The sequence below is a fragment of the Triplophysa dalaica genome, chromosome 21, assembly GCF_015846415.1.
Source record: "Triplophysa dalaica isolate WHDGS20190420 chromosome 21, ASM1584641v1, whole genome shotgun sequence".
NCBI lineage: Eukaryota > Metazoa > Chordata > Actinopteri > Cypriniformes > Nemacheilidae > Triplophysa > Triplophysa dalaica.
In genome coordinates this window covers 5657076-5668767 of record NC_079562.1, presented here as the reverse complement: position 1 = coordinate 5668767, position 11692 = coordinate 5657076, and the positions used below count along the sequence as shown (strand labels likewise).

Sequence of the window (11692 nt, the reverse complement as noted above, 5' to 3'; positions counted from 1 at the left end):
AGTATAACCTATGAGACACATTTTGCTTATAACTACACAACTGCAAATGTGCGTAGTATAAAGGGATTGGTACATTCTGTGGTATAACCGTAAAACAGGCAACCAGGTACAATTACTATTGTAATCTATCTCTTAACAGACCATTCAACCATGAGCTCTGCTGAAAATCATCACAAATTGTGTCAAAAGAATGTTTTTGAGGCATATTTCTCGCTAAATCGACTTGGATAAAAGCGTCTGCTAAATTCCTAAAAAATAAACTTCCTGCTACGAAACTTGAAATGTATTTATCTCTTGCATACATGCAATCATTAACGTTCGTTAAACACAAATCGAATGTCAACAGGGAACGCACGTATGCAATGCGCATGCGCACCCTGTCTAAAGCTAAATGCGCATTTCATCCTGATGTTACGGTAAAACGATGAGTCGCCATCACTTTGCTCTCTGATTCCGGTGTACGCTAGTTCGTTGCTGTAGTTCACGTATGGCGGAAGGTCTCGAAATATTATGAGAGGTATTATTAAAATAATGCATGATTTGCTTAATCATTCATCCTTATTTTCCTTAACTAGCCAGATTCGAATCATTTGAGGTTTTGTTTTCGTTGTCGTAAAAAGCTGATTTTAACCAAATTTTGTAATACTTTTGGTAAGATCTGTTGTTTGTCTAAGAAGAATATGATGCCACGGTCTATTTATGTTATCACTTTGCCTTTAGATAACGGGCCGTATGTGGATTTTGAAGTTTACACACATATGCGCGAGCTTCAGGGACGTGGAGTCATTCACTGGAGGTAAATCTGGGTCGCCTCACCCGAAACACATACGTCACGGGTTCTGAAGACTGGTGTGACACTCCGAGTTGTAATCTCTGGTTCAAGGGACGCAGATGCCTCCTCGATGGAGAACCTGTATCAACAAGCCCCTACACTGGTCAAGCCCTGTAGTCCAAGGGCTGATTTTATGTGTTTTAACTTTTGGAGTTATAATGCCTATATGTTGCCATCGTTTACTGTACTCCTATTATTTTTTAAAGACAGTTTATCTTGATCCCTTGAGCGATGCAGCACTACAGGAGAGCTACAACAAAGGCCAGGAAGCCCTGCGTTTCTGGGAGAGCGTGGAGTCCTCAGAAAGAGACCCGGTTGCTGAGAAACCAGATCTCTTGGTCACTGTTGTGACCGCCAGGAGAAGCGAGGGGAGGGACTATCACTACCTGCTACAGGTGACGCACCGGCTAATGTCTCTCCTTAAAACGTGTGGTGAGAAATCATGCGCCGAGGTCATAATCTGTGATGTCGAAAGCGGTCCCGTAAACGAGGAAGTCTTGCTTGTGGAAAAACAGTTCCGGGTTGTTCGACGTTCTCCAGGTGAGGACCACTACAGCGGGGAAGCGTCCAGCGTCTTCGAGAGGGAGAAAAGAGACTATGTTTTTTGTCTGCGAAAAGGATGGGAGGCTATGAGGCCAAAAAACATCGTCGTCCTGGAGGATGATGCACTGCCAATGGCAGATTTCTTTCTGTTGGTTAAAAACTTGCTGTTAAGGAAATTCGCCCTCAACAGTTTGTACATTAAGCTCTACCACCCGGAACGTCTACAGAGGTATTGGAATCCAGAGGTGTATCGGATACTGGAATGGCTGGGATTGGGCCTGTTTGTTGCTACTATCCTTCTCATCATATTGTCACACTATACACCTCTCTCTTTTACCCTCTCTCCTCCTCATCTTGTTTTCATGACTCTTTATGTAATGGCTGTCGTTGAGCTGACAGGGAGACACTACCTCCTGGAGTTTAGACGCCTCTCGCCCCAGCTGTATGCTGTGTCGCCCGCTACTGAATGCTGCACCCCTGCTATGCTCTTTCCAGGCAATGCATCACTTCGAGCAGCAGAGTACCTGGACCAGGTTGTCTGCGCTCAGGGTAATGCCAAAGATATGGTGCTGTGGAAGATAGCGAGATCGACACCAGGAGAGAGGGCACATAGTGTTGAACCCAATTCTGTCACGCATATCGGAGCTTACTCCTCCATCCGGATCAACCCTGCTCGACCTAGATTGATTTGATACCTATTTTTACAAGTGTGAAAGTCATTTTTAGGCACTAAAATGCATATACCTCTAGCACAGAGTATATCTGACACTCTGACTTTCATATACTTTTTCATTCGGATACAAAGTTTTAACGGAAACATGTTTGTATTCTATTTGAATTTTATAAAAGAACTTTGTGTCATTGAGAAAATGTTGTTATGGTTATTATTTACAATTTGCTGGAATAACAAACACCTTCAATTCTGAATTTCACTCACGCTAGTAGCATTAAACCAATCATTTATATTTTAGTACAGTACATGATTGTGCAAAGTGCAAACCCGTGATTTAAGATTACAAATTATTTTAGGGCGTGAAACCACTTCCTGCTGATTTTTCTGTGGACCATTTGCATCTAGACCACAGTTAAAATATCACATTTGGAATGCATACCAAATTGTGCATGATCGGGAAACTAGTTGGGTTACGAAAATGATTCTTCCCACAGCCACATACACTATGATTTTAATTTCAATTACAAGATCCATATTCATGTGATTATCAACATAGATCAATTCGTTTTATTAAAGGCTCAAGTCTATTGAGTTTAAAGAAATCATATTTGTTGTCATTTTGGCTGTACTGTGGGTTGAAAGATTGTGTAACTCTTGTGTAAATGAGATTGCGTGTCTTTCCATATTTCAAAAACAGTCACATCTTAAGTGATGTATGGCTGTCTGCTCGACTTTGGTAATGTGCTTTTTGAGATAATGACTGAAAGGAGAGAGACTAAACTTCGTTTAGTAGATATGATTTTTTATAATTGTCTGGTGTGGCCTTTTATGACTAATTTGGCTACATCTTGTGTACACAAAAGTTCAAGTTCACTCAACTTTCTATTTGGACAACAGAACATTCTGAACATCCATGCTGAACGACCTGGATTTTTTAATAACAATTATTTCAATTCCTAGAATATTGTTGTAGTTCTTTATTTTGTCCACTAGATGGTAGACTAGAATGAACAGATAATACATATTTTGAGTCTTACAATGTTATCAGCGTTTAAACTTATACAAATAATTGATACACTGACATCGTCTTCAAAGTTAAGTTAATATCATTTGTGTTCATTGTACATAAATTATGTAGACAATTATGTGTTAATGTTCAGTGATTGAAAATATATCAGGCCTACTGTAAAGTTAGTGTGATTGAAATTGTTAATATGACCCCAACTTAATTTGCCATATTATAGTGGGTGAGCCAGATTAAGTGATCTTTGTTTTAGTTTAACAGGTATTGGCTGTAGCACAAAGTAATGTGTGACTACCAGAACAACAGCTTGTTTCCACCATAGATAATATTTACATACTCGCCACTTCCAAACTATGAACGAGGGAATGCAATATGACAGGTCTAACAGAGCAAAGGAAGTCCCGCCCTCCAGTGAAAAGAGCCGATCGTCATCTGTTGGTTTTCTGGGGGCGCGCTCTCGTGACTCCCATGCCAACGTGTGCACATGCGCAGTAGCTGGAGTTACGCAATTCCTGCATTCGCAACAAAAGTTATGGCAGTACAGTGGATGTCATGTTTAATTGTTGGTCGGAAATATGCTATTAAATTGTAAAATTTTGCGCGAGAAACATATGTCTTTATCCCCCATTCAAATAAATGGGATTTCGGTCTTGCTTTCGCTGAAATAGCTGCCCGAATGCTATACAAACGATGCCGAGTGGTGTGACTTCAATAAACACACCATCAGCAAGGACTCGGATCTTTGCCTCATCTCCACTATTTCCGCAGAAATTCGTCACATGACCGGTCAAAATACACAGTCCGCTTAAAAAGCGAAATCAAGTATTTTAAAGGCAATATAGAAAACGCATTTTAGTGAATGTTCATCCTAAAACTGTTAATCGAAGGTTCACCCTGTTAACGATATAGCAGATCGAATCCCACTATGGCGATGCCCCGCTCATAAACATGATTAATATTAATGAGATAAAAACTGAAGTTGATTGGTCGCCTTAGCTTTGGTCTCATTAATATTAATTCCAGAAGTGCCCCGCAACTTTTCAATGGCGAAGGGCTGTTTAAAAATTTTAAAAGCCACGTTTACGCCATAGTAGGATTCGTAAATTCGCTTCGCTTGACATTTTCGTAACGGGATATCCTGCAAACTGGATCTTTCTGCTACGTAAAGACAGAGGAAAGTTGGAAGATAGAGAAAAATGTCTGAGCAAGAGACGATCGGGAAAACGGCGGGTCATTCTTTATCAAAGGATGAAGGTTTAATCAATGGAGGGAATACTGTTTCCGATGATGTTCCAGATGAGATGACAGAGGTATGTTGAATTGATATCATTCTCTTGGAGTTGGAACCCCGTGTTCATCGATGCGGTGCAAAAAAAGTGGCTTTCGCATACGCATAGTAAAAAGCATCTGTTCATATTTATAGATGAAAGTGTGAATGTGCGTAGTGGAGTGTTTGGTTTGTTAACTATCATCCTATCGATATGTTACTTTTCAATCTGGATCCTTATATAGATGAGAGAAACATCTGCTGTCTTGCTTTGTAAAAACAGACGCACACTGGAAAGCATATCTATTTAAAATGCTTAAACAATATACAAGATTTATTTAGATCTGCTCTGAGAAGTTGTTTAAAGCTATCTGTTTATTTATTTATTTATTTATTTATTCATTCATTTATTTATTTTCTGTTTGTTGATCATATTTTAGAGCTTAAACCTGGCCACAGTATATGTCTCAGATGCCCAATATAACAGGAACATATTTTTTGATACATCACCTCAGGCTGTGAGGTAAGAGATATGATGCTACTTATTGGGGTTACAGTAATAATTCTTTGTAACTGTAATATGTACTATATTGTATAATGTTGTTCCTAGACTCTACTTGCTCTACAATCACTGGATCATGCAGATGCTGGTATATGTTTTTATCATAACAAACCTTGCACTAGCTCTGTTGGAAGACCCCGCAGTTGTGCCAGTTCCAATATGGGTATGTGTCATAATAAAACTCATTCATGATTTGAAAATGTTGCAATCTATCCAGTGTGACACAATGGGATGCTCTTTGGTAAAACACTGCAATGTCACAAAATGTTTTAACTCTGTTTAATGGCTGCAGTACACTGAAAAGATTTTTTTTAAACTAGACATCATACACTTGCAGACTTTTTGAAAGTTTCAGATAGAAACACACTAAATCTGCAGACTGGCACAGACTTTCTGCAACAAGTCCAGACTGTCAGACAAAATCTGAGCAAAGGTCTTGTAGGGTATTTAAGCCTTCGTTTTTTTGAGACTTGGGTACAGTCCATATGTCTCTAGACACCCACAGCTGATGGAGTTTGGGTAATTCACTGTTAAACCCTTTGACAAATTATATGTCTTTGTTGTGTTTGTGTGTTCTAGGCAACTTCTACAATTGAGATCATTTGTCTCTCTGCTTTCACTGCGCGGCTAGTTCACTATGCCAAAGTCATTCCAAAAGATAAATTCTGGAAGGATCCCAAAAATATATGCTTCATATTCATTGTAACGGTAGGCCTGAAATCGCCACATTTCCTGCAACTGTAACCTCTTTGTCAGTCAGTTAAACCCGTGTTTAAAAACAGTTTAGTCTTTTTTTAATGAAATTAAAAATAAACAGTTTTACCATGTGTTATTTTGCTGTTTGTTTTGGCTTTGCACATATTTCATACTAGTGTACTTGCCTGAAGAATTCTGTCTGTACTTTGGCTTTATTTTTACAAACATAAGAAAATGCTGAGAATGTCCTCGTAACAATGTTGAAAAGTGAACTTTAGCCCGTGGTTTGTCATTCTCAGCAGTTATGCCTGTGCACAAGGCAGAATCTCCAGGAAATGACTATGAGCAGAGGTTTATATGCAGCAGATAGCGTGGCTTCACCTGACACATTTTGGGAGATTTTGAGTCTCACTTTTTTAACGTGTGACTTTTCTTCACCTTTCCACCTCTCAGCTCTCTTTTTTAGATTTGACAATATACGGGGCTCTGAAAGCAGCAGGCTACTTTGGCGTCCGATGGTCAAGGGTCTTAAGACCACTTCTGTTAGTCAATGTTACAGAGGGGCGACAAGTAAGCAAACCAATCATGTAAAAAAAAAAAAAAGTGACAAAATTTATTACCTTTTTATGTGCTTTTATGTACACTAATTTCCTTAAAGGCTCCAATCCGTACAATTTAGCGGCATCTAGCCGTGAGGTTGCGAATTGCAACCAATGGCTCACTCCACCCCTCCCTTTTCGAAGCACTACAGAAGCTGACACAGCACTAAGATGTTTTCACGTTTATGCTTCCTTTCCGATAGAGAGAACGTATTTACAAAACATGATCTGTAGAGCAGTTTGTCAGTTTAGAGCTATTGTAGAAACAACATGGTGGATTCCATGCAAGTGGACCCGTTGTTTATTTAGATAGAAATGGCTCATTCTAACGTAATAAAACATAACGCTTTATCATGTAAGCTCTTTATACACCTCTGAAGACATAGTTATGTATTATATTTCATTTCTATCAATAGATTGTCCAAAAAATTACACACTGGACCTTTAAATAAATCACTGACATTCACATAAGTCATTAATTCACATATTTAAATTCCCTCAAATATTTTTTTTATTGAATTATTCTGATAATTAGTTTCTAAATTAAATAAATTGTCAAATAATTATGGCATGAAATGTTTTAGTTGCCTAAAGGTACAAATGTGTGGTTGAATCCCTGTAAGTTGTATTGAGAGGAGCATATTTTCCATTGTACTATAATTTGTTCATACATATTACAGTTATTATTAATAATAATTATTCAACAAACATATGAATAAATAATAAAATCTAAAAACTTAAAATGTATCCTATCATCTTTTAGTGTAAGCTAATTGTTTACTGTATTAAGAACCAGGTTTTCTGTAAGATATGCATTTAAACTAAAAGTACATTTAGAGTAAAAATATCTCTTCTGCTGACCTTTTTCAGTAATTTTTCCATTTGTGTCTGTAGCTCCGCAGGGCATTCAGGAGTATTAGGAATGCACTTCCTCAGATCTCCTATGTTTTCCTCCTATTCATGTTCAGCGTGTTGGTCTTTTCTCTCATAGCTTTAAAGCTGTTTGGGAAAAGGTAAATATTAAAAACCTCATTCACTGATATTTATTTGTCGTCTTTTCTGACAATCTCATGTGTGTAAACTTACTGACCCTTGTGTTGATTTATATACAACCCCTTAAGCTGTTTGTCTTCTCTTTTTAATCTTAGGGGCCTTTTGACCATTGATGGGTCTTCATATTTCACTGACTATTTTGAAATTGTTTTCGATCTATATGTTTTAATGACCACTGCAAATAGCCCTGATGTCATGTAAGTCTATCCAACTGGAGTTTTTTATGAACATTGCAATATATTCACTTTGAGTAGTGTAAAATTGATATTTTCACCAATGTAAACATTTTCACAGACACAAATGCTTTGAGCATGAGGATAACCTTTCTGTTTTGTTTTGTCTTTTAAGGATGCCTGCATACAACTACAGTATTTTCTTTACTATTTTCTTCATTCTGTATATTGTTGTCAACACCTACACATTCATGTCCTTCTTTCTGGCTGTTGTTTACAATAACTACAAAAAGTACCTGAAGGTATTTGCAACTTTACTTTAAAAGATGTTTGCTTGGTGATTGCTTGTACTGTTATTGTCCATGTTTGATACATTTCCAAAACTAAAATGGGGTGTGATTTTTGTTTATGTTCTCTAGGAGGAGGTGCGGCAGCTAGTGAAGGCCAGAAGATTTAAGATGTGTCGGGCGTTTTCTGTGCTGCAGGAGGCCCGGGGTGAAGGTGGGGAGCCAGTGGTGTCCCAGGCAAAATGGAACCTCCTGGTCAAGCTTGTCAAGCCTAATATCAGTATTGCTCACCGGGAACTGCTGTGGAGCGTCTTAGATGATCAGAAGAAAGGACACATAGGTCAAATAGATAGTTGACCTAAAGCATTTTGACTAGTGATATGTTTACACTTGAGAATTAAAATCTTCATATTCTGTTTTCTATTTTCCTTCATCTTCCTCTTTGTCTGAGCAGGAAAGTTAGCTTTCGTCCAGTCTTGTGATCTGTTAAGTATCCAGGTGATCACAGTCAGGTCACAAGCACATCCATTGCTAAACTGTTTCCCCTTTCTGTATAACTCCGCAGCCAGCAGGTTTATCCGCCACATGGTTCGTCACAGGTATGTCCTGCATGCACAGAATTGATCACAGTTGTGACTTTCATTCACAAATAATCATTTTTCAAGCACATTTTTGTTTAATTAAACAAATAATTAAATAATTTGTTCTGTTGTATCTTGTGTTTCAGAATGTTTGTGTATGTCTATGATGCTATTATCCTGATCAATGCTGTGTTTATTGGTCTGGATGAGGAGAATCCTATGGTGTCCAATGCTGAGTGGGGTTTTCTAGCTCTTTATATGCTGGAGATCATTCTTAAACTCTATGCCACTGAACCTCGTTTGTTCTTCGCTCGACATCAGTTTTGGAACTGGTAAGTGGACTATTTTTGTGTGCTTCAGTATGTTTGTGGTTGTTCATTTCTTGTAATCTTTGGGGTTTACAGTATTTTGTCAGATAATATAATTTGTGCAAGTTTACATGCCTATCATGCCTTCTTCCCTCGCAGGTTTGACACCATCATTGTTGTGTCTGCACTTTTAGGCACAATCATTAATTCAGCACTCAAACACGGTTAGTGAGCTATAATAATATGAACATTAATATGAACACATTAAATACAGTCATGCATGAGATTAAATTATGGCATACTCTAAAGGTTTTGTTAACCAGAGATTAAATTCATATCTTGATCATTCAAATTTAATTGTGTATAAATTGAATGCAAAGATATCTTTAAGTCTTTTTGTTCATTTTCAGCTGGAGGTTACACGAGTCGCCAGATTCTGGACATCGTTTTCATTTTCAGAGTCTTGCGACTTGTACGCTTGGTGGATTCCATAAAGAGGTACTTGCAGATAAATGCAATCCAAACATGTGCTTTCAATGTAAATATGTGTGTGTCTGCAATTAAAACAATAGCATTTTATCATATTAAAAATTCATAACATTTTCCTTTTCAGATTCCGAGCCATCATCAACACGCTTATTAAAATTGGACCAACTATACTAACATTTGGACAACTCATATTGGTTAGTATTAGCACATTAATACAAACCTGAAGTCTGAGATTTTCACAGGCAAGTCATACCAGTTGATACTCTAGTGCAGCATCATGACTATGGAGCTCAAACTGTGGGAAAAAATCTCAAGTCTTAAAACCATTTTGTAAAGATATCATTTTAGCAGTACGTTCCCAATCAGAAATGCTTAAATCATTAGCTCAAATCACTAAAATTTTCCTTTTGAGACCTATTTCTATTCACTGAACTGAGTGTTATTTTAACTCATGACCTGTCTCCCCCTCATACTGTCTATATCAATATATACCTGGTCTCAAGGACACCCTGTCCAATATAAAGGGGGTGCCTGATTTATGGCTGTAGGTTCTGGTTCACCTCATCTGGGACAGGAAGAGAAACATGCCTATATCAAATGTATAAAATGATGATCTGTAAGAGCTTTGCATTCAATTTAAGTGTTGTTTATATATTTACTGATATAAATCCATTCTTCTTTTCACTACAGGTGGTGTATTATATATTTGCCATGGTTGGCATGGAGTTGTTTAAAGGTAAAATACAGTATTTTGAGCCTAACTCAACAAGGCCTGGTCAAGAGTACTGCGGGAACCCTCTTCTGAAAGGCACCACCTTTGCAAAACTCAACTACTGCAAAAACAACTTCAACAATGTTGTTTCTTCTTTCATTGTCCTGCTGGAGCTCACTGTGGTGAATCAGTGGCATGATATCCTTTACAGCTTGAAAATCAAATAATGGTTCATAGAGAAAGTTTGATCAAGCTGTGTGTGAAATGAAAAACTGAGATCTTTGAACATTTCAGTAACGAAAACCGTCTGCAATGCCTTTCCCTTAACTGTTGTCCACTGTTGACCAACGGTTTTACGGCAGTCACACATGTTTCAGCCAGAATATTTTTCGTCCTCTTTCATATTGTCGTTGTCATTATCATAATCAAGTAAGTTATGGCTGTCCACCAGAATTAAGAGCTTTGATATTTTTTATAATCTAATCTAATGTTATGTAATATAATTTAATATTATTATTTCTCCCCCAGTATTTTTATTGCTTTTATCTTGGAGGCCTTCTTGGTGGAGTACACAGTTGACAAAAGTGATCTTCAGACTTCTCTTGAGAAGAAAATCGAGGAGCTGGGACTTAATGTGCAAGAGTATGCTAAGCATTGTTTGACCTTTACCATTATCAATATTATCTGTCCTTTTAACCACTACATATATGTTTTATATGGTTTTGTGTATGTGAGAAGTATATATCTATATACATACTGTATTCATATATGTAGTAACCTGATGCTTTTGATTTTAAATGGAGATCTTTGTGGTTTTGTAGGGATGGTGTGGACAATGGTCTTGTAGATGCAATGGAAAGCTGTGACAATGAACTGGGTCCTAATGAATCTGGCAAGCGGAAGCCCTCCCTTATGTTCAAGATTGCTTCAAGAAGTGTGTTTTTACTCTAATAAGAAAGTCCATCCAAAATTTGAATTTAATTGTTAGACTAATGCACTGATATGCTGACGTGTAAAAGAATGTTTCTAATGGGTTATATTTCAGGATCCAGAACGGTGGATGGACTTTTGCAGCGGATGTTTGAGACTGATCTCAACTCTGAAGACTTTGACGAGGAGGAGGAACCTAACATAAACTTCTCAAACCCTGTTTTTGACTCTATATAACTGCAATGAAACAAAAAATCCTCAAAAAAATTAACATTTATATATTAACAATTTTCATCAAAGATTTATTGCACAATTCGGTATTTGGATAACTAGTATTCGTCTGTTTAATCTATTTCAAGTGTCAAAAAGTCTCATTTGTAATCAGATGTGTATTTATATATTTTTATAATAATCGTTTTGTAATGTAACATGTTTCTTATTATATAACTGTATTAAAAAAGGGGGAATTTCACTACACCATGAACAGGAATTGGCTTAGAGTGATATTTTTGCACACATTCTAATCAATTTTATAATGCATCGTCCTTGTATAGTAGGACTAATGGGCTTATAGTATAGCTAACATGGCATATTAGACTGCACTTCACATCATTTAATCGATTGGTTAGTTATCATGTGCTGTCAAGTGTGCACCAGCAGAGAGCGAAATAGCGTGTGTGGAACGTCAGCATCGCTGTGCTGGCGCTCGAGAGGAAGAGTGATGCGCGGTGCTGATGCTGGGAACCAGACGGGTGGGGAACTAAGCAGGGAGCATCCAGCGTCCTTAGCCATGGTGGAGCAACGTCCAAACGTTTTATTGACGCGGGAACAGAGGTTATGAGCCTCCATACATAAAAATGAGCAGGTAATAAGCGCTTTATTTTTTATTTCTCATCCTCGCTACGGCATAATTTGGCTTCTAGTCACAGGCCGTGTCCTATTGGAGGACCACTGCATTTCGTA

At 37.7% G+C, this 11692-nt stretch overlaps 2 protein-coding genes across 2 annotated transcripts; both read left to right on the top strand.

Annotated features, from left to right (window-relative positions):
* The first annotated feature begins 418 nt into the window (after positions 1 to 418).
* On the top strand, positions 419 to 2316 carry pgap4 (post-GPI attachment to proteins GalNAc transferase 4). Its single transcript, XM_056734958.1, has 2 exons — positions 419 to 517; positions 721 to 2316. The coding sequence occupies exon 2, from the start codon at positions 892 to 894 to the stop codon at positions 2065 to 2067; it is 1176 nt and encodes a 391-aa protein (XP_056590936.1). The 5' UTR covers positions 419 to 517; positions 721 to 891; the 3' UTR covers positions 2068 to 2316.
* Positions 2317 to 3689: 1373 nt separating this feature from the next.
* On the top strand, positions 3690 to 11213 carry tpcn3 (two pore segment channel 3). Its single transcript, XM_056734920.1, has 19 exons — positions 3690 to 4382; positions 4780 to 4862; positions 4950 to 5064; positions 5481 to 5609; positions 6051 to 6167; positions 7091 to 7209; positions 7345 to 7446; positions 7598 to 7724; positions 7842 to 8049; positions 8164 to 8308; positions 8437 to 8622; positions 8758 to 8822; positions 9009 to 9096; positions 9212 to 9281; positions 9778 to 9997; positions 10138 to 10228; positions 10328 to 10441; positions 10621 to 10733; positions 10845 to 11213. Exons 1-19 carry the CDS (start codon positions 4269 to 4271, stop codon positions 10964 to 10966), a joined length of 2328 nt encoding a protein of 775 aa, XP_056590898.1. The 5' UTR covers positions 3690 to 4268; the 3' UTR covers positions 10967 to 11213.
* Positions 11214 to 11692: the final 479 nt, after the last annotated feature.

Excerpts from the sequence above, each read along its gene's own strand:
- tpcn3 (XM_056734920.1), top strand. The coding sequence starts at position 4,269 with ATGTCTGAGCAAGAGACGATCGGGAAAACGGCGGGTCATTCTTTATCA. Across the intron at positions 8,050-8,163 it reads TCAGAAGAAAGGACACATAG|GAAAGTTAGCTTTCGTCCAG; the intron begins GTCAAATAGATA and ends TTGTCTGAGCAG. Across the intron at positions 8,309-8,436 it reads CGCCACATGGTTCGTCACAG|AATGTTTGTGTATGTCTATG; the intron begins GTATGTCCTGCA and ends CTTGTGTTTCAG.
- pgap4 (XM_056734958.1), top strand. The coding sequence starts at position 892 with ATGCCTCCTCGATGGAGAACCTGTATCAACAAGCCCCTACACTGGTCA.